Source organism: Pristiophorus japonicus, chromosome 21 (assembly GCF_044704955.1).
Source record: "Pristiophorus japonicus isolate sPriJap1 chromosome 21, sPriJap1.hap1, whole genome shotgun sequence".
Lineage (NCBI taxonomy): Eukaryota > Metazoa > Chordata > Chondrichthyes > Pristiophoridae > Pristiophorus > Pristiophorus japonicus.
In genome coordinates this window covers 14,861,062-14,888,370 of record NC_091997.1, presented here as the reverse complement: position 1 = coordinate 14,888,370, position 27,309 = coordinate 14,861,062, and the positions used below count along the sequence as shown (strand labels likewise).

Genomic DNA, 27,309 nt, shown 5'->3' with positions numbered 1-27,309 from the left:
GCCTGCTTTCAGGGATCTGTGGACAAGCACTCCAAGGTCCCTTCGTTCATCTACACTATTAAGTGGCCTACTGCCTAATGTGTATACCCTTTCCTTATTAGCCCCCCCAAAGTGCATCACCTCACACTTCTCTGAATTCCATTTGCCACTGCTCTGCTCACCTGACCGGTAGATTGATATCCTCCTGCATTCCATGACTTTCTTCATTATCAACCACATAGCCAATTTTAGTGTCGTCTGCAAACTTCTTAATCATACTCCCTATCAAATCTAAATCGTTGATATATACCACAAAAAGCAAGGGACCCAGTACTGAGCCCTGCGGAACCCCACGGGAAACATCCTTCCAGTCACAAAACTTCTTTCCACCTCTTCCACCAAGACCGCCACTGCAGTGTCTGAAAGCACGCTCTCTTGCATGTTCAGCCATTGCTCAAGGAATCTCAGCACAGATTCAGTTTTCAAATGACTGCCACCACTTCTTGCAGCCATAGCGCACCGCCTCTTTAAGAGGTGCAGGCTGCATTTAAGTAGCGTTAGCCACTCGTGATATTGGGCCCCCTCCTGATGAGTGCAGCCAATGAACAGCAGCAATCACATAAAGCAACAGGCAGCACAAATTTACCGTTCTGCCTGCAACACAGGTTAATCGCCACACGCTCATTTGCAGGGGGGGGGGTCGGGTGTTAGTCAATTTCTCCCTCTTACTGTATAATAAAGTTGGCATACTACAATTGCTCAACTAGATTAAGTCTTCCGGATCTTTACCTCATTCAATTTTCCAATGATACCAAACTCAAGAGGGACAGTGAAATTGAAAGACCCAGTTCAGAAATTACAGAACACAGTTGGACAAAATATACACCGAGGCAGGAACATGACCGATAAATTTAATGCGGGCAGGTCTAAATTACTGCACATAAGGATTAATGGACAGCATACATACACCATGAACGGTGTTGAAATAGCCACGGATGAGATTGAAAGAGATTTCAGAACTGTTTTGGTAGATTTGATGCTTAACATGTCCAACCAATGCAAAGCAGCAATTAGCAAAGCCAATAGAATGTAAAATTACATAGTTGAATCAGTAGAGTATAAGTTAGAAAAGGCCAGGATTAAATGGTGCAGTGCTTTAGTCAGACAACGGCTTGAGTTTTAGTCACCAAGAAACAAGGGAGCAATTCAAACACTGGAGGCAGTGCAGAGAAGAGCCGCAATGATCCCTAATGTCAGAGATTCAAGTTACGAGGCAAGATTGGAGAAACCTGGGCTTTTCAGCCTGCAAAGGCGTCATCTGAGAGACAATAAGAATACAAGGCAGATAAGGGTATGGAAAAGGCAAATTCAGAATATTAAACTCTACTGAAAGGTCATGGGAACACAGGTTCAAACAAGCAAAACATAAATTTAAGACTGCTAACGGAAGTTTTTCTTCAGAGTAACCAACACATGAAATTGATTTCTAGATATATTGGAGGCAATTAGATGCTGCAATGGAGAGGAAAATGTAGGGTATTTCTGGATGGATGAACTAAGAGGTGCAGATTGGTCTTCCTCATCTGTAATCCTCTTGTGAGTTGCACAGTAATGGTCTGTTTTATGTACGGTTCACATGACATCTTCTAAGATTTAATCATTTTAATCCATAATTTAGCTGCAATATGTACCATCAACAAGATGCACTGCAGTAACTCGTCTAGGCTTCTTCGGCAGCACCTCCCAAACCCATGATCTCTAACACCAAGAAGGACAAGGGCAGTAGGCGCAGGAGAACACCACCACATCAAGTTCCCCTCCAAGTCACACACCATCCTGACCTGGAAATATATTGCTGTTCCTTCATCGCCGCTGAGTCAAAATCCTGGAACTCCCTACCCAACAGCACTGTGAGAGCACCTTCACCACAAGGACTGCAGCAGTTCAAGAAGGTGGCTCACCACCACCTTCTCAAGGGCAATTAGGGATGGGCAATAAATGCTGGACTTGCCAGCGATGGCCACATATCATAAATAATGTTTTTTTTTAAAGTTGCGTTCAGTTTCAAAGGAGGAATGAGCGTTCGCAGTCATTCCGACCGCAAATTCTGGGTCAATATTGTGAACAGCCAGACAGAAGCTAAATGTTTTGATCAGTGCAGCCTTGTTTAACAACATTCAATGGCTGGGGAGAGAATATAGGTAAGTAAAATATTAGCATCATAAATATCAAGTATCAGAAAACTTTATTTTCAAAATTAACATTTAAGCAATTTAAAACACACTTTGTAGAAATCTAACAAATTCAAACTATAAAAATACACACACATACATATGTATAAAAATTTTGAGAGCATCCACTATATTTCAAATGTCACACTCCAAGTATCAAAAACACAAAAGAACACGTGATCGAGATGTTTGTCATTTTATTCTGACATGGTGCCAGAAATATACAACCTCCTTCTGATCTGTAAACTTCACTTACCAAACAGCAATTAAACTTCATCCAGGCACAGGCCACCTTAAGCACACCTCTACAGTGCAAGATGGATGGTATAACCACCTTTCATTACAAAACACCGTATCAATCAGGAGCAATGCCACAGGATATCCATTTGTATATGTTCATTATAAAACTGATAATTTCATTTTAAAGATGTATATATGATGGAGCCTGGAATGCTAAATGTAAAGTGATTAAACATTCATCAGATCCACAATGTAGTTCTGAGGATGGGAAAGTTCAAAATTAAAACTACAGCAGAATTCCAGGAAACACATGATTATAGATTTTCATTAAATTCCATTTGTGTTTCATGCATTACATTTCAAAAGGTGTTAATTAAGTTTGTTCCAAATGTTTTCCTAATCATTTGTGCAATTGTCGAGTACGAAAAATGGGGATAATTGTAATCCTCAACAATGTTTAAAATTTTCAAAAATAATGGAGTGATGATACTTCATAAGATTCCTCTCCTCCCCTCCTTCCAATATTGGCCACCTGTGTCCAGTCCACCTCCTACCAATCAGAAAGGGTTCCCCCCTCCCTGTTCTGACACACACTCACGAAAAGTGCCATCGGAGCCTTCAAACTTGATTATAGCCACAAAATCATCAACTTATTGCCCATTACAACAGTGACTACACTCCAGATAGTACTTCATTGGCTGTAAAGCGCTTTGAGACGTCCAGTGGTCGTGAAAGGCACTATATAAATGCAAGTCTTTCTTTTTTCTTTCATTCCACGCTAACAGCATCTTTTAATAAGAATGACTACCCTCACACTCTGATGTTTTTGATGAAGGACATTCACAACGATGAATGAATGAGTGATATAATTAATCCAAGTTTGAGAAATAATCAGGAAGAGAGAGGAAGGAAGGCCACACATCACTTCCTTATCCCCAATAGTTTAGTCTGTATTACAAAATTAGCTTTCACCTGCATCGTTGAACTTATGCATCAATATCAAATGTTCAGCTAGTGAATATCAGCCAAATACCTGCTTATGGGCAAAATCCCAAATCCAATTTTTTTATAGTGATATTCAAAAACTTAACCTTTGACATATAACCCTAGAATCATTTTATTGATGCAAGAGTACAAGAATCAGAAAAAAAGCTTTCTTTGCCAGATCAGTACAAGAACAAAAGCAAACAAATCAGTACAAAAAGCAGATAATCTACAGTGGAATGAAAAGAGCATTTACGGTGCCCAAAAGCAAGGGCAAAATTCACCTTATGAATCCCTGAGTGCAGTGTCACAAGCACATGCCCATAAATTGAAGAGAAAATTCAATTTCCATCTTGAAATCATGTCTGTTGAATAAGCTTGAGATCCCCATTAAGCTCAAACTTGCCAAGTCAATAAAATAAGCAAGTCAATGTAGAAATCTTTTGCTCTCTGATGTTTCTCTCCATTACAGGAAACACCTTTACTAGATTTCTCCCTGGATAACCCCAGCTCAGATCACTGTGCAAAGGAAAGAAGCCACACATCATTCTTTGCCACAGAAAGTTGGTGTAATGAGCTTCAGCATCAGGGTCACCCCACTGCATTTTTGCTTTCCAATGCGTTTATTTTGATCCGTGGTTTAATCGTTATACTATTTATATGACATATTTAGATTTATTCAATGCTTTGCTAAGAAAAACGCAATACGTACATTCGAGTAAAAAAGCTTTCAATAATACTTCAGAAGTCAATTTACCATTTTATGAAAAAGTAGCTATTAAAGAATGCAGACATATCAAATGCAATTACATCAATGCCACGTCCTTAATGTTTTAATCAGATTTCTCAAAGCATTTTTCAGTCATCTTAGGAACAAATGATTCTAGAAAATGAAAGAATTCCAGAAATAAAGTAGTGTGTTGAATGGGGGTGACTCTGATCATGGTCCTTGTGTCTTCATTACCTCCAACCAGAAAGGCACTGAGTGTAAACATTATTAACGGGCTGGATTTATCCCCATTCTCTTCCTGCTGCAATATAGCTTCAGTAACTTTTGCTTCAATTTCCAAGGAACTGATAATCACGCTAGTGTCTGCAGCAGATTCATTTGTTCGGTAATGGAGGTGACGTCTCATTTTTCTCCGTCCAACCCATACTCTGTTCCAAACAGCACAGTGCCATGTCACTTCTCTCTGGTACTGCGGGGCTTCAATCCTTGCTTTTTTGGTGCTTGATGTTTCTGGTATCTCTTCCACAGGGTACTGTCTCTTCAATCCAAAGTTGTCCTTTTCTTCTTCTTTGCTTTGAGTTTCACTGAAACTATTGATCTTTACATTGTCGGTTTGCACATGATTTCCCTCAGTACATGAACAACTACATTTAAGGACAGACTCCATCACGTATAGAACAGCGTGACACACTTTGTCAAACCAGACTTCTCTGAAATCTGGAGAACCATGCAGCCTTTTCCTAGTTTGCTCAGAAAGGCACGACAGCTTGAAGGGAATAGTTAACATATTCTCAGTATGGCTCAATTCTTTGCCTGGACTATGATCCACTACTGGAGAAGATGCAGGGGAACAGTCAGTGCTACTTTGAGGTTGAAACAACCTGACTATGCCCCAAATCTTCCCTTTGTTGGATTTTCTCTGATACTGCAGGCTACGACAGTATTTGGAGGCTTCATCCAATTGCCGCTTAAACTTTTGTCCTGTCCTTTCATTAATGTTTCCAGAAACATTGTGACTCAGTTCAAACGGATCCTGAATATTAATTGGCCCAAGTCTGAGCTTCTTGTCTGATTCAGGACCAATAAAGGCAGTTACAAGGTGAACTTTACCATCCCTCAGCGAAATGACAGTTCCAGCAAAGTCAAACTGTGCATAAAATTTATAGAACTCTGTGAGAAGCACACCTGTCATGACAAATAAATTGTTAAGGCATCCAGGGTCAAATTCACAAATTCAGTGCAAAATTTTTACTTTTTTTTTTAAACTGCCCTTATCAGATGATGAAGATTTTAGTTTTCATTTCAGGCACCCACTATCAGCAACAAACACAAGTCAAGTGAAGCAGTTAAATGCAGAGTGAAGTTACCCTCTAATCTGCTCCAACTTCCTCCACTTTCCATATAAATCATTCTATGGTTGCTCTGAGTAAGATTGGTAATTAGTTCAAAATTAGCAGTTTTGACCTGGGGCTGGATGAAGATGACCTAAACACATTTCATGCAGGACCCTGACAGCCAGCAGGCGGAGCAGAACTTCAATCTGCAATGGAGTTAAACCCAGGTCACAGAACTGAAAGGTTAGTATTTAATTCACTGAACACCCAGTGCCCCCTAATTTTAAAGTTTTAAAAAAGAAACAAACAGCACTTTTCATTATGTACGCATATAATTATGTAACTAATATACTGCATCAAAATAAAAATGATTAAGCATTTATATTAAAAATAAAAATCAGTAACAACTAAATACTTACATAATCTTTCTGAATTTGCACTGGGTTCAATTTTAGAGCGGTCACTTGGAAAAGTGCAGTCCCAGCCATCAATAACACATTGGTCTTCCTCACCTTAATAAAAAGATCCTCATGTTAATTTCCACTTCAATTAAAGATTGTACATCATTTAAATATAGACATAAAAAATATGATTAGTTAAAACTTGTATTACCTACAAGGTATGACAAGTCGCAAGGTACTATATACATTTCTCCAAGATCAATTATCTACTGAAGCTTCAGGGACTAACCCAAGTGTTAACTTTCCCCAATGCACACCTGTCAGAATAAATATTCTCTTGTTTGATTTAGTTCAATTACAATTTTTAATTTACCAGCCATAAATGCCTCAAAGAGAATCTAAACTTAGCAATACAATCATAAAACAGATTTCTTTGTGAGTTTTATAAAATGTGGCATGGGATGTGGGCGTCACCAGCAAGGCCAGCATTTATTGCTCATCCCCAATTGCCCTTGGGGAGGGCATGGTGAGCTACATAGAAACGTAGAAACATAGAAACATAGAAACATAGAAACATAGAAACATAGAAAATAGGTGCAGGAGTAGGCCATTCAGCCCTTCTAGCTTGCACCGCCATTCAATGAGTTCATGGCTGAACATGAAACTTCAGTACCCCATTCCTGCTTTCTCGCCATACCCCTTGATCCCCCGAGTAGTAAGGACTTCATCTAACTCCCTTTTGAATATATTTAGTGAATTGGCCTCAACTACTTTCTGTGGTAGAAAATTTCACAGGTTCACCACTCTCTGGGTGAAGAAGTTTCTCCTCATCTCGGTCCTAAATGGCTTACCCCTTATCCTTAGACTGTGACCCCTGGTTCTGGACTTCCCCAACATTGGGAACAATCTTCCTGCATCTAACCTGTCTAAACCCATCAGAATTTTAAACGTTTCTATGAGGTCCCCTCTCATTCTTCTGATCTCCAGTGAATACAAGCCCAGTTGATCCAGTCTTTCTTGATAGGTCAGTCCCACCATCCCGGGAATCAGTCTGGTGAATCTTCGCTGCACTCCCTCAATAGCAAGAATGTCCTTCCTCAAGTTAGGAGACCAAAACTGTACACAATACTCCAGATGTGGCCTTCTTGAACCGCTGTAGTCCGTGTGGTGAAGGTACTCACGCAGTGCTGTTAGGCAGGGATTTTCAGGACTTTGACCCAGCAACGATAAACTTCCATGTCAGGATGGTGTGTGACTTGGAGGGGAACTTGGAGGAAATGGTGCTCCCATGCACCTGCTGCCCTTGTCCTTCTAGGTGGTAGAGGTTGTGGGTTTGGAAGATTCTGACAAACAAGCCTTGGCGAGTTGCTGCAGTGCATCTTGTAGATGCAGCCACGGTACGCCGGTGGTAGAGGGAGTGAATGTTTGAGGTGGTGGATGGGGTGCCAATCAAGCGGGCTGCTTTGTCCTGGATGGTGTCGAGCTTCTTGAGTGTTGTTGGAGCTGCAGTCATCTAGGCAAGTGGAGAGTATTCCATCACACTACTGACTTGTGCCTTATAGATCGTGGAAAGCCTTTGGGAGTCAGGAGGTGAACCACTCACCGCAAAATACTCAGCCTCTGACCTGCTCTTATTGCCACAGTATTTACGTGGCTGGTTCAGTTAAGTTTCTGGTCAATGGTGACCTCCAGGATGTTGATGGTGGGGGATTTGGCGATGGTAATGCCGTTGAATGTCAAGGGCGGTGGTTAGACTCTCACTTGTTGGAAATAGTCATTGCCTAGCACTTTTGTGGTGGGGTGAATGTTACTCATCAGCCTGAATGTCGTTCAGGTTCGTTGCCTGCGGGCATGGACTACTTCATTATCTGAGGAGTTGCGAACGGCACTGAACAGTGCAGTCGTCAGCGAACATCCCCACTTCTGACCTTATGATAGAGGAAAGGTAATTGATGAAGCAGCTGAAGATGGCTGTGCCTTGGACACTGTCCTGAAGAACTCCTGCAGCAATGTCCTGGGCTGTGATGATCGGACCTGCATCCACCACAACCATTTTCCTTTGTGCTAGGTATGACTCCAGCCAGTGGAGAGTTTTCCCCCCCGATTCCCATTGACTTCAGTTTTTCCCTCGTGTTGGTTCTCTCATCACCTGTCGCAAGCCCAGTCTGGTAGCTATGTCCTTCAGGACTCGGCCAGCTCGGTCAGTGCTGCTACCGAGCCACTCTTGGTGATGGACATTGAAGTTCCCCCACCCAGAGTACATTCTATGCCCTTGCTACTCTCAGTGCTTCTTCCAAGTGGTGTTCAACATGGAGTACTGATTCATCAGATGAGTGAAAACAGTAGTAATCAGCAAGAGGTTTCCTTGCCCATGCTTGACCTGAAGCCATGAGATTTCATGGGGTCCGGAATCAATGTTGAGGACTCCCAGGGCCACTCCCTCTCAACTGTAAACCACAACATTGGCTGAAAGGTATGATTTTATGAGTATGACTATGTCAGGCTGTTGCTTGTCTAGTCTGTGGGACAGCTCTCCCAATTTTGGCACAAGTCCCCAGATGTTGTTGATGAGGACTTTACAGGGTCAACTGAGCTAAGTGTTCCATTGTGTCCGTAGCCGGTGCCGAGGTCAATGCCGGGTGGTCCGCCCGGCTTTATTCTTATTACTGTTTTCGTAATGGATTTTTACAACTGAGTGGCTTGCTAGGCCATTTCAGAGGTCAGTTAAGAGTCAAGCACATTGCTGTGGGTCGGAGTCACATATAGGCCAGGCAAGGACGGCGGATTTCTTTCTCTAAAGGACATTAGTGAACCAAATGGGTTTTTATGACAAAACGATAGTTTCATGATCATCATTACTGATATTAACTTTTTATTCCAGATTTATTTAATTAACTAAATCTAAATTCCCCAGCTGCCATGGTGGGATTTGAACTCACGTTCATTAGTCCAGGCCTCTGGATTACTGGTCGAGTAACATAACCACTATGCTACCATTCCTGATATTGTGCTATCCCGGCCTCATCAAAATGTTCCATATACTTTATTGAGTACTTGGAGGGTATGCTCCTCCTCTGCAGACAACACTGTCTTTTACATACTCATCATCTCTCCTTTCAAACCATGTCTAGTCCTATGGCTAAGAGGGCAAGCTATGGCAGCCAGTCTGCTTTCAGCTCATTGCAAATGCCATTCTTAGTTTATTGTTAGATTGTACAAGACAGCAGTCCAGTGGAGGCTTTCCATACAAGTTTCCAGTTAGCATCTCTCCCATGCAGCACAACAGGGAACAGCAACTTTGAAAAGCAGAAAAACTAATGTGTGTCTTTCCACCCCATGGCACTAAACAAGTGCCACCTCACATTTTAAGAACTACAAAGTGAGGGAACAAACTCTAAAATAGCTCGGTTTCTCTCTCCACAGATGCTACCTAAACTTCTGAGTGCTTCCAACATTTTCTGTTTTTATTTCAGATTTCCAGCATTCACAGCATTTTGATTTAGTTCTCTTCTGCGCTTCATGTTTTTAAACTTTTTTGGAGATGTTAAATGTTGTGCTCATCGAGGTAAGGACGGTCTTGCTATTGAAGGATTGCAGCGAAGGTTCACCAGACTGATTCCCGGGATGGCAGGACTGACATATGAAGAGAGACTGGATCGACTGGGCCTGTATTCACTGGAGTTTAGAAGGATGAGAGGGGATCTCATAGAAACGTATAAAATTCTGACGGGACTAGACAGGTTAGATGCAGGAAGAATGTTCCCGATGTTGGGGAAGTCCAGAACCAGGGACATAGCCTAAGGATAAGGGGTAAGCCATTTAGGACTGAGATGAGGAGAAACTTCTTCACTCAGAGAGTTGTTAACCTGTGGAATTCCCTACCACAGAGAGTTGTTGATGCCGGTTCATTGAATATATTCAAGAAGGAGTTAGATATGGCCCTTACGGCTAAAGGGATCAAGAGGTATGGAGAGAAAGCAGGAAAGGGGTACTGAGGTGAATGATCAGCCATGATCTTATTGAATGGTGGTGCAGGCTCGAAGGGCCGAACGGCCTACTCCTGCACCTATTTTCTATGTTTCTATGTAAGGAATGTTAGAATGTTTGCACCTGCTGATCGTAACAAGCACCCTCAAGGTTAGGGAAAGCTTCTCCTACACTGTCCCAACAATATGCGTTACCCCCATTCTCAGAACACCCTCCACTGCTTCAGTGTAACACTTCCACTTGAACTGTAACTATTCGAAATAAGATAGCCCAATTAGTACTGTCTAATATGCAATTTTGTGCTGGATTGAAACTGCTCAATCTCATTTCATGTAGGACCTTGCAGCCAAAAGAGAAGACTTCAGCCCAGCAGTCTGGATTGAATTCAAATCTGTCCTTGATCAGCAAAGACAGTGCTCAAACACAACTTTGTTCTTGTAGTACCATATTTCTACCAGAAAATGGCACTGTTGTACTTTTATAAAAATGACTAGTTCAGCAAAACTACAAAGTGCAGGTTTAAAGTGCATTTGAAGACATGGTACTGGGATCTTGAAAGTATTGAGTAAAGTGAAGAACAAAAAATGAAACTCACTCTCTTGAATTTTACTCAACTGAAATAACTTCCAATAGTTAGGAAATTTTGAAATGCATTTGGTTAACCCATTGAAAAACCTTTTGGTGATCTGTTGCAAACTTTATTTGTCTTTTTAACTGTACTAGAAGTAGTTTTGAGTGCAAGTTCTGTTTTTTTTTATATCCATACCTGCAAGCTCTTTTAAGTGGTTTACAGTGGGAAGAACTGGAGGCGCCCTGTTCTGAAGGAAGAACACAACTAAGAGAGTCACTGCATAATTATTCATCAATGGCCCCCCTCCAAAAGGATTTCCTGAGATAAAAGTGAAAAATAAAATCATATGTAGCCAAAGAGATATAAGCATTTTTGTCAAACCACGATTTAAAAAGTTAAATAGCAGCCGCAATGTTATTAATTCACTAACAATGAAAAATCAGATTTTACAATATAAACTGAACCTGCAATTTTCCAGTATTCAATTGCAGATTATTTCTCGGTGAATGTTCTGATGACACAAAATACCACTTCTTCAATTCTCTTTCATTGATTATAGTCAATTTGTCATTAGTCGATCAGTCCTTGGTACATACTGACTAAAGCTAAACCTGAAGTTAGCAAGCTGGTACTGCAGCTTTAAAGCACTTGTGGTTTCTGATTTAAGTCCCAGTAATGAAAGTTGTATCTACCTGACTTGTGACGTTGATTGGACATTCTCAGGCAAGCCACTAAGTGCAAACATCATATATATATATGGGCAGAATGGAATCAGTATAATTATGTAATGATAAAAGAAAACTAACAAAAAATAACTTTGTTACAAAGTTATATCCAAATATCAATATGTGCACAATTTTCAAAAACATTATATAAAGTTTAACATTTTAAAAAAGTATTAAGTATATGGAGAGTTTAATGGAAAATGTGCTTAAAGTCCTGACGAGAGCATTTACCTATTCCAATTTTCCCTCTGATTTTCTCCCTTAACACCGCCTCTGTTGAAGGCAACTGAGATATGGCTAAATGGGTACATCAGTCCTGTGACACAAGAACACAAGAAATAGGAGCAGGAGTTGGCCATTTGACCCCTCAAGCCTGCTCCGCCATGGCTGATCTGACCATGGACTCAACTCCACTTCCCTGCCTGCTCCCCATAACCCTTTATTCCCTTATCGCTCAAAAATCTGTCTATCTCTGCCTTAAATATAGTCAATGACCCAGCCTCCACAGGTCTCCGGGGCAGAGAAGTCCACAAATTTACAACCCTCAGAGAAATTCCTTCTCATCTCAGCCCCTTATTTTGAGACAATGCCCCTTAGTTTTAGTTTCCCCTATGAGTAGAAATATCCTCTCTGCATCCACCTTGTCGAGCCTCTCATTATCTTATATCTTTCGATAAGATCACCTCTCATTCTTCTGAACAATGAGTATAGTCCCAACCTACTCAATCAGTGGAGGGCCGCAGAGATCAGTGCTGGGACCCCAACTATTTACAATCGATATTAACGACTTGGAGGAAGGGACCGAGTGTAACGTAGCCAAGTTTGCTGACGATACAAAGATGGGAGGAAAAGCAATGTATGAGGAGGACACACAAAATCTGCAAAAGGACACAGACAGGCTAAGTGAGTGGGCAAAAATTTGGCAGATGGAGTATAATGTTGGAAAGTGTGAGGTTGTGCACTTTGGCAGAAAAAAATCAAAGAGCAAGTATTATTTAAATGGAGAAAGATTGCAAAGTGCTGCAGTACAGCGGGACCTGGGGGTACTTGTGCATGAAACACAAAAGGTTAGTATGCAGGTACAGCAAGTGATCAGGAAGGCCAATGAAATCTTGGCCTTTATTGCAAAGGGGATGGAGTATAAAAGCAGGGAAGTCTTGCTACAGTTATACAGGATATTGGTGAGGCCACACCTGGAATACTGCGTGCAGTTTTTGTTATATCTTTCCATATTTACACAAGGATATACTTGATTTGGAGGCAGTTCAGAGAAGGTTCACTAGGTTGATTCCGGGGATTAGGGGGTTGACTTATGAGGAAAGGTTGAGTGGATTGGGCCTCTACTCATTGGAATTCAGAAGAATGAGAGGTGATCTTATCGAAACGTATACAATCATGAGGGGGCTTGACAAGGTGGATGCAGAGAGGATGTTTCCACTGATAGGGGAGACGAGAACTAGAGGGCATAAACTTAGAATAAGAGGCCGCCAATTTAAAACTGAGATGAGGAGAAATTTCTTCTCTCAGAGGATTGTGGATCTGTGGAATTCGCTGCCTCAGAGAGCTGTGGAAGTTGGGACATTGAATAAATTTAAGACAGAAATAGACAGTTTCTTAACCAATAAGGGAATAAAGGGTTATGGAGAGCGGGCGGGGAAGTGGAGCTGAGTCCATGATCGGATCAGCCTGATCGCATTGAATGGCGGAGCAGGCTTCAGGGGCCGTATGATCTACTCCTGCTCCTATTTCTTAATGTTTTTATGTCAACCCCCTCATCTCCGGAATCAACCTAGTGAACCTTCTCTGAATAGCCTCCAAAGCAAGTATATCCTTCCTTAAATAAGAAGCCCAAAACTGCACACAGTACTCCAGGAGTGGCTTCACCAATACCTTGTACAGTTGTTGCAGGACTTCTCTGCTTTTATACTCTATCCCCCTTGCAATAAAGGCTAACATTCCATTTGTCTTCCTGATTACTTGCTGTACCTGCATACTAACTTTTTGTGTTTCATGCACAAGGACCCCAGGTCCCTCTGTACTGCAGCACTTTGCAATTTTTCTCCATTTAAATTATAATTTGCTTTTAAATGTTTTCTGCCAAAGTGGATAATTTCACATTTTCCCACATTATACTCCATCTGCCAAATTTTTGCCCACTCACTTAGCCTGTCTATATTCCTTTGCAGATTTTGTGTGTCCTCCTCCACCCATCTTTGTATTATCTTTGCTTTCCCATCCATCTTTGTATTATCAGCAAACTTGACTACATAAAAACTCAGTCCCTTCATCCAAGTCATTAGTATAGATTGTAAATAGTTGAGGCCCAACACCGATCCCTGCGGCACCCCACTAGTTATTGTTTGCCAACCGGAAAATGTTTATCCCGACTGTTTGTTTTCTGTTAGTTAGCCAATCCTCAATCCATGCTAATATATTACCCCCAACCCAGTGAACTTTTATCTTGTGCAGTAACCTTTTATGTGGCACCTTATCGAATGCCTTCTGGAAATTCAAATACACCACATCCACTGGTTGCCTCTTAGCAACCCTGCTCGTTACATCCGCAAAGAACTCCAGCAAATTTGTCAAACATGATTTCCCTTTCATAAAACCATGCTGACTCTGCTTGACTGAATAATGCTTTTCCAAATGTCCTGCTACTGCTTTCTTAATAATGGACTCCAGCATTTTTCCCACGACACATGTTAGGTTAACTGGTCTATAGTTTCCTGCTTTCTGTCTGCCTCCTTTTTTAAATAGGGGCATTACATTTGCGATTTTCCAATCTTCCGGGATTCCAAGAGGTGATTCTACGTGTGAACAGTAAGCACTGATGTATAATTCAATCACGAAGGCCATTTCAGCCAAGCCTGATCCTGTACTAACTTCACTTTTTGCATCCGGCTGCTTCCCCGTTTTCAGCACAGACCAAGGATTAAGCTCGAGCTCGTAGTTTTGCATGGCTCACTGCTGTATACTATATAGTACATTTTACCACTTCACTATCAGGACAAGTGGAGTAAGCAGGTTTAATCTAAACTAAGAAATGAATGTGGACAACTCTTCATTCATGCAGTTCTTCCAATACCTCAACCAGGCACTTACTCTTCGTGCGAGAGCACAGACGGCAAGTGTCGGGAAGATAAAATAAAAACAGAAAATACTGGAAACACTCAGCAGATCAGAGAGCATCTGTGGAGAGAGAAACAGAGTTACAACGTTTCAGGTCACTGTCCTTTCATCAGAACTCCTGAAACGTTAACTCTGTTTCTCTCTCCCACCAATGCTGTCTGACCTGCTGAGTATTTCCAGGATTTTCTGTTTTTAATTTCAGAATCCGCAGTGTTTTGCTTTTGGTCAAATGTCGGAAGGATATTGCACAATGTGGGGGGGGGGGCTGTGGAACAACGGGGGGGGGGGGGGGGGGGGCAGGGGGGGGGGGGGCAGGTGTTGGGACCACAGCAGAGACTGGTCAGCAGAGAGCAGAAGACCAGGAGAACTTTTTTTTATGTAGCGAGTTATTAGCTGAACGCACTGCCTCAAAGGGTGGTGGAAGAGGATTCAATAGAAACTTTCAAAAAGGAATTGGATAAATACTTGAAAAGAAAACATTTGCACTGCTTTGGGGAAAGAGCGGGAATAGCTCTTTTAAGGAAACAGCACAGGCACAATGGGCTGAATGGCTTCCATCTGTGCTGTATAATTCTATGATTCCATAAAGTTACATTTGTTTTTGTCCTCCTTAACAATTCCAGTATTTTGTCTTTCTCCTTGGAACAGTGCAGTGTGTGGTCTGAAGTTGAAGTTAATCTTCAAACTTTTGATGTCTGCTCCATTTTTCTCCCTTTCATTCCCTTCCATTTTGTGACTATTTTCACCCTTTTTGACTTCCCAGTGTCTTTTCACTGAGTGACTGACTGAGCAGTATACTAGCCACCATTTTGTTACTTCTTTCAAACGTTTAAAACAAAACTTTTCACCAGCTCTTTAACCATTTAACTACTTTTTAAGGCAAGCGTTAGTACAGCATTCCCTCCTCATTTGATCAGTCATATAAAAACAGCTTACTTATCTCCCAGCTTCTAGTTCTGATAAATTAACCTTCTCTTCATAAAGACTAACAGACCTGTGGCGTAGTCCCAACACTATCTATGCTCACATTGTTGGGTGACTGTTTATGCCTTTCAAGGCAAGAAATATCACTGCTGTGAAATTGAGTGCTGCTCATTGATTACTCCATGTCGGGCACGGCAACAGTCACACAAATAATAAAGCCGTCTCTACTCTATTCTAATATGGTGCCTTAACTACAAACTCAGAAGGGCAACCCCTTATTTCGCCAGTGTGATTTCCCCCCATTTCTGTCCTTATTTATAATTATAGTCCCTTTTGCTCAGGCTGACAATTCAGAGGAAAAGTAGTGTAAAATTATAAGCAATTTTGTATTGTGGACCCTGAAGTGGGTTGACACTTTGCAAACTCATTTCAGATAAGACATGCTCTATTGTTTGTAGCTGAATTCAAAACCCAGGTTACAAAAGGCGGCAGGATAATGTACTATCCCACTGCACCATTCATGCCTCCTGATAAATTCTTCCTTCGTTGCTTTAAAACTTTTCTGAAAAGGCATCTCTAACAATAGGCACAGCAAATGGAGGTCAGTGAAATAATACAAGCAAAAGCATTAGCAATTGTGAAGAAAATCATGCCAATTTACATCCTTTTGGATTGCATTATAGCAAACTCCTCTATGCTAAAGAAGCTTTAGCTAGGTCACTAGTATTTTACAAATAATGATGTTCGCCATACACCTGTAATACATTCTCTTCCTTTTATTTTCTGCAAGTTGATAGAATCATAGAATGATACAGCACAGAAGGAGGTCATTCAGCCCATCATGCCTTTGCCGGCTCTTAGAAAGAGCTTATCCAATTAATCCCACCATCCCGCTGCTCATTCCCCGTAGTCCTATACATTTTTTCTGTTCAAGTATTTATCCAATTCTCTGTTGCTATTGAATCTGCTTCCACCACCCTTTCAGGCAATGCATTCCAGATCACAACAACTCGCTGTGTAAAAAAATGTTTCCTCTTATCGCCTCTGGTTCGTTTGCCAATTACCTTAAATCTGTGTCCCCTGGATACTGACCCTTCTGCCATTGGAAACAGTTTCTCCACATTTACTCTATCATGATTATGAACACCTCTATCAAATCTCCTCTTAATCTTCTCTGCTCTATGGAGAACAACCACAGCTTATATAGTCTCTCCACATAACTGAAGTCCCTCATCCCTGGTACCATTCTAGTAAATCTCTTCTGCTCCCTCTCCAAGACCTTGACATCCTTTCTAAAGTGGGGTGCCCAGAATTGGACACAATATTCCAGCTGAGGCCTAACCAGTATTTTATACCGTTTTTGCATAACTTCCTTGCCTCTGTACTCGAGTCCTCTATTTACAAAGTCAAGAAGCTTGTATGCTTTTTTCAACTTGTCCTGCCTTCATATGCCACCAGGTTTCTGTTTCTGCACATTCTTTATAATTGTGCTATTTAGTTCATATTGCCTCTCCTCATTCTTGCTACAAAAATGTATCCCTTCACACTTCTCTGCATTAAATTTAACCTGCCATGTGTCTGCCCATTTTACTGTGTCTGTGTCCTCCTAACGTCTGTTACAACCCTCATTGTTTACTACATTTACGAGTTACGTATCATCTGCAAACTTTGAAATTATGCCCTGTATACCCAAGTCCAGGTTATTAATATATATCAAAAAGAGCAGTAATTCCAATACTGACACCTGGGGAACACCACTGTATACTTCCCTCCAATATGAAAAACAAACATTTATTACTGCTCCCTGCTTACTGTCCCTTAGCCCATTTTGTATCCAAGCTGCCTCTATCCCTTTAATCCCATGGACTTTAATTTTGCTAACAAGTTATTATAAAATATTTACTAAAATATATAACTTTGGGGTAAAGCAAATGAGATATGATTTTATTAATCAAAATCACTTTGAAATAAACAACTGTCAGACTAAAAAAACAAAGAGGCTTGATTGTTTCAATTTGGGGGGAAAAAATTGCCCAATCACATTTTAATATTGCTAAATATGCTGTACCCAAGCAGTTACGTGGATAGTAACTTTAGATGGTCTTTCAATTAGGTTAAACTTCTCATTCAGTCTGAAGTCTTTATCCTCAATTAATTCACTCTGGTTAGGTGCGTACTCCATACATCTAGTCTTCAAGACTATATACACTGAACTGCAGCTATGGGAGCTTTTCTTACCAGCTAGTTGTTTTTGTTTTGCCCAGTAGCGAACAGCATAAACCAGAGGCCTCACTCTTTGATCCAATAAAGCACATAATTGAAGAAACATTGTGTTGCGTACAGCCAACCTATATAAACAGATAAGAACATAAGAAAATAAGAAATAGGAACCGGAGTAGGCCATACGGCCCCTCGAGCCTGCTCCACCATTTAATACGATCTTGGCTGATCCCATCATGGATTCAGATCCACTTTTCTGCCCGCTCTCCATAACCCCTTATCCGTTAAGAAACTGTCTATCTCTGTCTTAAATTTATTCAATGTCCCAGCTTCCATAGCTCTCTGAGGCAGCGAATTCCAGATCCACAACCCTATGACAAAAGAAATTTTTCCTCATCTCAGTTTTAAATGGGCAGCTCCTTATTCTAAGATTATACCCCCTAATTTTAGTCTCCCCAATCAGTGGAAACATTCTCTCTGCATCCACCTTGCCAAGCCCCCTCATAATCTTATACGTTTCGATAAGATCACCTCTCAATCTTCTGAATTCCAATGAGTAGAGGCACAACCTCCTCAACCTTTCTTCATAAATCAAGCCCTCATCCCCGGAATCAACCTAGTGAATCTTCTCTGAACTGCCTCCAAAGCAAGTATATCCTTTTGTAAATATGGAAACCAAAACTGCACGCAGTATTCCAGGTGTGGCCTCACCAATACCCTGTATAACTGTAGCAAGATGTCCCTGCTTTTATACTCCATCCCCTTTGCAATAAAGGCCACGATCCCATTGGCCTTCCTGATCACTTGCTGTACCTGCATACTATATCCTTTCATGTTTCATGCACAAGTACCCCCAGGTCCCGCTGTACTGCAGCACTTTGCAATCTTTCTCCATTTAAATAATAACTTGCTCTTTGGATTTTTTCTGCCAAAGTGCATGACCTCACACTTTCCAACATTATACTCCATCTGTCAATTGTTGCCCACTCACTTAGCCTGTCTATATCCTTTTGCAGATTTTGTGTGTCCTCCTCACACATTGCTTTTCCTCCCATCTTTGTATCGTCAGCAAACTTGGCTACGTTACACTCGGTCCCTTCTTCCAAGACGTTAATATAGATTGTAAGTAGATCATTCTATTATTCTTGAAGCAATAATTTCAAGCAAGCCATCAAAAATATCTGTTTTCGTTTGTTGTGCATGGTAAATGCAAAGATAACTGTAACTATACAGATAACTAAAATTGAAGATCATTGGTTTATAGAGAGGCCCATCTTGGAGATATATACTGAGAACACAAGTAACATTCTATCAAGTTACATCTAACTTGTACGTTATGATGTGCATGTTTGTGAAAGATAGAGGACTGGACAAGAGTACTCAGGAACACTGAAGCCAAATAACCACACTGCTGCCCTTTAATGAAAAAATGAACACAAGGTGCTTCACAGAGGACACCAAGCCAAAGGAGGAAATAAAGAAATGGGAGAAATTTTAACACCAAAAAATGGGTGGGTTGGGGTTGAGTGGGAAGTTATAACATTAAAAAACTGAATCCCGACTACAACTCGCACACTTCCAGTTTTAACAGGAGGTGGGATGGGAGGCGGGCAGTCAACCCGCTCCCAGGAGGCAGGTCACTCATTTAAATATAATTATGAGGCTGGCATGCCTCAGGTTTAACCAGCATTTTAAATGTAACTGTAGGTGGTTGGGTTTGTAGGCCTCATGAAACCCGCCAGCTAAAGTAAAGCGAGGACTGCTGGATGCAGGAGTTAAGTATCGTTACACTTACCTCCTGGATCCAGCGTCCCTGCTTAACCCACCCCTGCGATCAGAGACACCCCCGTGTGGCCTCCAAGAACCATCCCGGACTTCCCCCTCCTCCACCCCATCAACAATCCTCAGGCTAGCCCCGCTCCTCACACCCCCATCCCCATGCTCTGGCCCGCTCTTCTCTCCCTCCTCCCCCGATGCTCTGGAGTACGACCCGATCTTCTCTCCTTTCCCCCCACCCCCACTCGATGCTCCGAGTCCGGCCCCGATATTCTCTCCCACGGCTCCGATATTTTCACCCTCCCTCCCAATGCACTGGCCCCGCTGTTCTTCCCTCCCCTGATGCTCCAGAGTCCGGCCCGATCCATTCTTCCCTTCCCACTGATGCTTCTGAGTCCAGCCCCGATCCGCTCTTTCCTCCCAATGCTCCGACCGACCCCATTCTTCTCTCCTCACCTCTCCCACAATCTTCCTCCAGCCCCCAGCCCCTACCTGATCCTTCCCTCCCTTCTCGCTGCAGCCTAGTGCCGCAGGCCTACCTGAAATTCTAATCAGGCCCTGCTGTTAAATTCGGCTAGGCCTGTAATGGAAAATGGTGTGATTTCCCCCATGTCAAAGGCTGCAGAGGAGTCAGGAGAAGTAATGCACCACGATCAGAGTCACAGAGGATGTCATTTGCAACTTTGATAAGTGCCAATTCAAATGGGCACGAATTTGGAGAGGGAGTGGGGGCAACAAAAAGGACTTCGGAGAGAAATGGGAGGTCAGAGACGGGATGGTAGTTTGCAAGGTAAGCAGGATAGTAGTTGGAAGGAACCATTTACAATGTTAGCTAGAATGAAGGCCAGTGAGGAAGGTCAGCAGTTTCGTGGCAATGGACTCAAGGAAGCAAGAGTTGGCGCTCATGGACAAGATGAACTCAGAGAAGGTATCATGGAGATGGAAGAGAGACTAGAGATAGAGACGTGGATTCAGGACAAAGGTGCTGGGGAAACAGAAAAGCCAGCTGAATAAATAGTCTCAATCTTAGTGGCAAAGATGTCCACGAGTGCCTCGCACTTGTTGAAGGCGAGGGTGGAGGGGACATAAAAGAGAGGTTTCCGGAAATTTGTTGGTAGTGGAGGGATAAAAAGCTAGCTTTGCTCTCCAGGATAGTCCTGATTATACACAATTTATAAATATAAAACTCTATTTTAGTTTGGTGTAACAGTACCTATTATTGATAGAGATGTCTCCTTGCAAGCCTGATTCTTTATGGATAAATTTCACCACAGGTAGCCTGGCAGTGGTGACAGCTTGAACTTTGTGAACACCTGGAACACACTTCTGCAACACAGTCGCTACAAGTTCAAGCACCTCAGCTGATGTTGAAGTTTCTAGGTCTATGTCAGACAAGGTCGAGTCCTCAGATTGAGTTTCAGACTGAGCATCTTGTTTCATTCCTATAACCTCCTGTAAAAGTATAAAGCATGTTATTCGGATCCGTTGTTATTACTGTTCTTAACTCTTATCTTTTGTCTCTTAGCCCTTCAATTTGTATAAATCTTCATGGGTGGGATTTAGTGTGCATTTACTACAACTTGGGCCTTGGACAACGTGGACCATTTTCCATACCTCGGGAGCATACTGTCAGCAAGGTCCAACACCGCCTTCAGTGCGCCAGCGCAGCTTTTGGTCACCTGAGGAAGAGAGTGTTTGAAGACCAGGACCTCAAATCGGGCGCCAAGCTCATGGTCTACAGGACAGTAGTGATACCCGCCCTCCATATGGCTCAGAAACATGGACTATATACAGCAGACACCTCAAAGCGCCGGAGAAGTACCATCTGCGCTGCCTCCGTAAGATCCTGCAAATCCACTGGGAGGACAGACGCACCAACGTCAGTGTTCTCGCTCAGGTCAACATCCCCAGCATCGAAGAGTTGACCACGCTCAATCAGCTGCATTGGGCAGGCCACATCGTCTGCATGCCTGACACAAAACTCCCAAAGCAAGCGCTCTTGCCGGAGCTCCGAGGTGGGCAGAGGAAACGCTTCAAGGACACCCTTAAAGCCTCCTTGACAATGTGCAACATCTCCACCGATTCCTGGAAATCCCTGGCCTACTACCGTCCAAAGTGGAGGGAGAGCATCCGGGAGGGCGCTGAGCACCTCAAATCCCATCGCCGAGAACAAGGAGAAACCAAACGTGGACAGCGGAAGGAGCGTGCGTCAACCCAGGCTCCCAGACCACCCTTTCCTTCAACTACTGTCTGCACCACCTGTGACAGAGACTGTAGGTCCCACATTGGACTCCTCAGTCACCTGAGAACTCACTTTTAGGGCCCAAGTTTCGGGCCGCGCCTAGAACAGCGCAGCCCCGACCTGGACGCCCGTTTTTCGCGCCACAAAGTGCGCCTGAAAGAAACTTCCAGATTCTCCTGCGTGCATAAGGCTCCTCCCACGCCCAGCTCCTGCTTCCTCCGGACCAGACCCGACCCAACTTGACTCCCGCTCCCCCCCACCACCCCCGACCCGACCTCCGCTTCCCCCGCTCCTGACCTTCCCCCCTCCCCGACCGACCTCCGCTCTCGACCGATCTGCCCCGCCCCCCCGACCGATCTACACCCCCCCCCCCCGACCGATATCCAACCCACCCCCCCGACTGACCCTCCCGCCCCGACCCGCGCTCCCGACCCGACGCCACCTACCTGTCAATCCAGTAAGTCTAAGCTCGAAGACTTGGGCCCGTTCAGCCTCCCTCTCCTTTCTCTCTCTCTCTCTCTCTCTCTCTCTCCTCTTTCCCTCTCTCTCTTCCCCTCCCCTCCCCTCCCTCCTCTTCCCCCCTCCCTCCCTTCTCTTCCCCCCTCCCCTCTCTCACCCCCCCTCCCTTCTCTTCCCCCCCTCTCCTCCCTCCTTTCTCACCCCCCCTCCCCTCCCTGCCTTCTCACCCCCCCTCCCTTCTCACCCCCCCCCCACCCTCCCTTCTCAACCCCCTTCCCTCCCTCTCCTCACCCCCCTCCCCTCCCTCACTTGTCACCCCCTCCCCGCCCACCCTCTCTTCCCCACTCCACCACCCCTCCTCCCCTCCACTCCCCCTCCCCATCCTCCCCCTCCCCTCGCTGTCAGAAACACAGACACTGACAGAGAGTGAGAGACACACACAGACAGACAGAGAGATAGAGACACTGACAGAGACACACTGGGCGGGGCATCCCAGCACGCTGTTGGAGGGCTCCCGGTGCTGAAGTCGGTAAGTAGAAAATGTTTTATTTATTGATTTTTTTTAAAAATTATTTCTTAATAATTTTTTTTGATTGTTTTATTGGTTGATTTATTGATGTTTTTATCATATATTATTGATGATGGCTCTTTATTTGTAAAACTGAAGTGTTTAATGTTTGTAAACTTCCCTTTAAACCCCCCTCCCCCCATTTCCCTACGCCTGATTTGTAACCTACGCCTGATTTTCTAAAGTGTAGACAAGGTTTTTTCGAGCATTCAAAAATCTTCACTTACTCCATTCTAAGTTAGTTTGGAGTAAGTTTTCACTGCCGAAACTTTGAAAACAGGCGTAAGTGGCCGGACACGCCCCCTTTTGGAAAAAAAAAATTCTGTTCCAAAGTGAAACTGTTCTAACTGACTAGAACTGCCGAGAATTTGAATTTCTAAGATACTCTGTTCTACACCAGTTGCTCCAAAAAATCAGGAGCAACTGAGGCCGAAACTTGGGCCCTTAGAGTGGAAGCAAGTCATCCTGGACTCCGAGGGACTGCCTATGATGATGATGATGATGACTACAACTTTAACAGAACTACAAACCAGACATTAAAGTTAAAGTCCAGAGTCAAGTCACTAGAGCAAAGTGGAGTGAGACTGTCCTTTCAGAAACTACTTCACACCAATAGTACCGTTACTCTTAGAAGAACTAAAGGGTTGCAGCAGATAGATTACGCAGGCTACTTCGGAAATGTGTTGCTAAATAACTGTATGACAAAACCTATTAATAAAAGTGGATTCATTTGTCTCTTTTCATCATTCAAAGTTGGTCATGGACATTTTCTAGTAAAGCAAGATAGCTTTCTAAGCTAGACAGCTAGAAACTGACCATATCCCATCGAAAGTGAATTTATGGCATGTGCTTGAGCCCGTTTTCTAAACAACTTTCTGGGGTGTTCCTTTAATGCAAGTCCAAATTGGAATGTTTAATACACTTTTGGGGATGCTCAGTTCTTTAAAATAGGATTCAGTATGTAGGTACAGACATATACACAACAGTTGGAAAAATCCTAACCCTCTAATATTTTTGAACATTGTGTAGATACAGTCCTACTGGATTTCTCAAAGAAGAAATGTAAAATGTACTTTGGCTTCAGCTGTAGCACTGGCATTTGCCTGGAAAGTCTTTGCGTTTTCAAGATCCAGAAACAAATCCATGTCACAGCCATGGATATCGAATGCATTCACCGATGATCCAAAGGGCAAGATTTTACAACCTAAATACAAAAACACATTAAGCCACGTGCCACCATGGCCCCTTGTTCCAACTGTCAGTAAATTAAAAGATATAAATACTTTCAATAAAATCTAAAGAAAAACCATTCCCTGCCTGAAATAAGTTCGCCCAACATATGGTTGAAATAATGCCTGCTGAGAAACTGTATGGTACAGAGGGTTTAACTATCAGCCTTTCAACTCTGAAAGCTGGGTTTGAATCCACCCCAGATTGATGGGATGAACGTCTCCTCTGTTTGTTGGCTATACGGGTTGAATGAGAAATGAGTCAGTCCATGAGCCCAGTGTAAAAACGACCTCTAATCAGGCACAATGTTGGAACTCCGAGAGCAGGAAATTCTTGTGCCATAGCAGGTGCTACTCTAAGATTGGTGCTGTGGCACATTGTTAGCACAGAGTAGATGGAACTTTGGGCATTAGCACCCGTGCAGGGAGTGCTTGATGCTGATTCCAGGTGCGCTAATATCCAAGATGATGAGCACAATACTGAAAAATAGTAAAAATACTCAGGTCTCCTTCCCCCCCCTCTCCCTCTCCTCCCCCCCCGCCTCTCCTCTGTCAAAAACAGACACTGACTCTGTCTGTCAGTCTCTCTCTCTGTCCGTGAGACACTGACAGACAGAGAGTGAGACACTGACAGACAGAGAGTGAGACACTGACAGACAGAGAGACACACTGGGGGGGGCCTTTTGAAAAAAAAAATCTGTTCCAAACTAAACTGTTCTAACTGACAAGAACTGGAGCAAACTAAATGCTGAGAATTGCAATTTCTAAGATACTCCATTCTAAACCAGTTGCTCCAAAAAAAACAGGAGCAACTCAGGCCGAAACTTGGCCCCCATATCTGTAGTGCAACTCAATTGTTAAAAGATCAAGCAATAATACATTAAGGTAATAAATTAAGACCACTTACTTGGGAAGAATTCTAAGAAGACCTCCTGTATCAGCGACACAATCAGCTTCCTAAGCATTTTCTCACTGTCTGTAAATTCAAACAACTGCAATAACTGCTTCAGTTGTTCATCAACCTGTCGCACAAGAAAGTATAGATATGATGCAATTACTCTGAACAAGAGCAGTAATCAACAGCTTTACTTGTACATAGATAACCATGGCGATGTAGGTAAATTCGATTGGATCTGACCATGTAGTGTGGGCTGATGCCAGAGATAGGTTAGCTCTTACTGATGTGAGGCAGCCATAATGCAAGCTTTAAAAATAAATTCACAGGATGTGGGCGTCGCCCATCCCTGATTGATCTTGGAGTCAATGGTGGTGAGTCAACTTTTTGAGTCCTTTGCAGTCCTTGTGGTGAAGGTACTTGCTCTTAGGCAGGGAGTTCTAGGAATTTGACCCATCAACGATGAAGGAATGGCGATATATTTCCAAGTCAGAATGGTTGTGACTTGGAGGGGAAGTTGTCAGTGGTGATAGACCCAGTCAACTCAATCTTTACTCGTTTGAGTTCAGAAGGATGAGGAGTGATCTTATAGAAACATTTAAAATCATGAAAGGGAAAGACAAGATAGAGGCAGAGAGGTTGTTTCCACTGGTCGGGGAGACTAGAACTTGGGGGCACAGCCTCAAAATACGGGGGAGCCAATTTAAAACAGAGTTGAGAAGAAATTTATTCTCTCAGAGGGTTGTGAATCTGTGGAATTCTCTGCCCAAGGAAGCAGTTGAGGCTAGCTCATTGAATGTATTCAAGTCACAGATAGATAGATATTTAACCAATAAGGGAATTAAGGGTTACGGGAAGAGGGCGGTTAAGTGGAGCTGAGTCCACGGCCAGATCAGCCATGATCTTATTGAATGGCGGAGCAGGCTCGAGGGGCTAGATGACCTACTCCTGTTCCATGTTCTTATGTTCTTATGTTCTTATGTTCTTATGTTCTTATTCCCATGTGCTGCTGCCCTTGTCCTCCTGGGTGGTAGAAGTCACGGGTTTGGGAGGTGCTGTGGTAGAAGCCTTGGCGAACAGCTGCAGTGAATCTTGTAGATGGTACACACTGCAGCCACAGTGCACTGGTGGCGGAGAGAGTGAATATTTAAGGTGGTGGATAATGTGCCAATCAAGCAGGCTGCTTTGTCTTGGATGGGTGTCGAGCTTCTTCGGTGTTGTTGAAGCTGCACTCATCCAGGCAAGTGCAAAGTGTTCTATCTTGTATCTTGTAGATGGTAAAAAGACTTTGGGGAGTCAAGAGGTGAGTCACTTGTTGCAGAATGTCTAGCCTCTGACCTGCTCTTGTTGCCGCAGTATTTATATGGCTGGTCCAGTTAAGTTTCCGGTCAATGGTGAACCCCAGGATGTTGATGGTGGGGGATTTGATGATGGTAATGCAGTTGAATTTCAAGAGGAGATGGTTAGACTTTCTCTTGTTGGAGATGATCATTGCCTGGCACTTGTATGACGCGAATGTTACTTGCCACTTATCAGCCCAGGCCTGAATGTTGTCCAGGTCTTGCTGCATGCAGGCACGAACTGCTTAATTACCTGAGGAGTTGCGAATGGAACTCAACACTCTGCAATAATCAGCAAACAGTCCCACTTCTGACATTATGATGAAGGGAAGGTCATTGATGAAGCAGCTGAGGGTGGTTGGGCCTAGGACACTGCCCTGAGGAACTCCTGCAGCGATGTCCTGGGGCTGAGATGATTGGCCTTGATAACCACAATCATCTTCCTTTGTGCTAGGTATGACTCCAACCAGGAGAGTTTTCCCCAATTCCCATTGACTTCAATTTTACTGAGTGTGGCTACGTGATGCCACACTCAGTCAAATGCTGCCTTGATGACAAGGTGGTCACTCTCACCTCACCTCTGGAATTCAGCTCTTTTATCCATGTTTGGACCATGGCTGTAATGAGGTCTGAAAGCGAGTGGTTCTGGCGGAACCCAAACTGAGCATTGATGAGCAGACTATTGGTAAGTGCTGCTTGTTAGCACTGTTGCTGACTCCTTCCATCACTTTGCTAATGATTGAGAGTAGGCTGATGGAGCAGTAATTGGCTAGATTGGATTTGTCTTACTTTTTGTGAACAGGACATACCTGGGCAAGTTTCCACTTTGTCGCATAGATGCTAGTGTTGTAGCTGTATTGGAACAGCTTGGCTAGAGTCGTGGCTTGTTCAGCATGACAGCAGGGATGTTGTCAGGATCCATTGCCTTTGCTGTAGCCAGTTCGCTCAGCCGTTTCTCTATATCACATGGAGTGAATCGAATTGGCTGAAGAGTAGTTTCTGCGATGGTGGGGACCTCAGGAGGAGGCCGAGATGGAACATGCACACGGCACTTCTGGCTGTAAATGGTTCCAGCCTTGTCTTTTGCACTCACATGTTGGGCTCCACCATCATTAGGATGGGGATGTTCATGGAGCCTCCTCCTCCAGTTGGTTGTTTAATTGTCCATCACCATTCACGACTAGATGTGTCAGGACTGCAGAACTGTGATCTGATCCGTTGGTTGTGGGATCACGTAGCTCTGTCAATAGCATGTTGCTTTTACTGTTTAGCATGCATGCCTGTGTTGCAGCTTCACCAGGTTAGCATCTCATTTTTAGGTACATCTGATGCTGCTCCTGGT

At 43.2% G+C, this 27,309-nt stretch overlaps 1 protein-coding gene across 2 annotated transcripts in view; it reads right to left on the bottom strand.

Annotated features, from left to right (window-relative positions):
• Positions 1–2,207: 2,207 nt before the first annotated feature.
• Positions 2,208–27,309, bottom strand: part of tut1 (terminal uridylyl transferase 1, U6 snRNA-specific) — a 37,158-nt gene continuing 12,056 nt past the window's right edge. Inside the window, exons 4-10 of one of the 2 annotated variants that reach the window (XM_070864422.1) lie at positions 24,640–24,754; positions 23,577–23,707; positions 20,448–20,686; positions 17,477–17,586; positions 10,653–10,775; positions 5,918–6,010; positions 2,208–5,349 (exon numbers count right to left, since the gene is read on the bottom strand). In XM_070864422.1, the coding sequence (XP_070720523.1) occupies positions 4,268–5,349; positions 5,918–6,010; positions 10,653–10,775; positions 17,477–17,586; positions 20,448–20,686; positions 23,577–23,707; positions 24,640–24,754 (1,893 nt within the window). In that variant the 3' untranslated portion in view covers positions 2,208–4,267. The remainder of the gene's footprint in view (positions 5,350–5,917; positions 6,011–10,652; positions 10,776–17,476; positions 17,587–20,447; positions 20,687–23,576; positions 23,708–24,639; positions 24,755–27,309) is intronic. The other variant, XM_070864423.1, reaches the window with a different exon arrangement.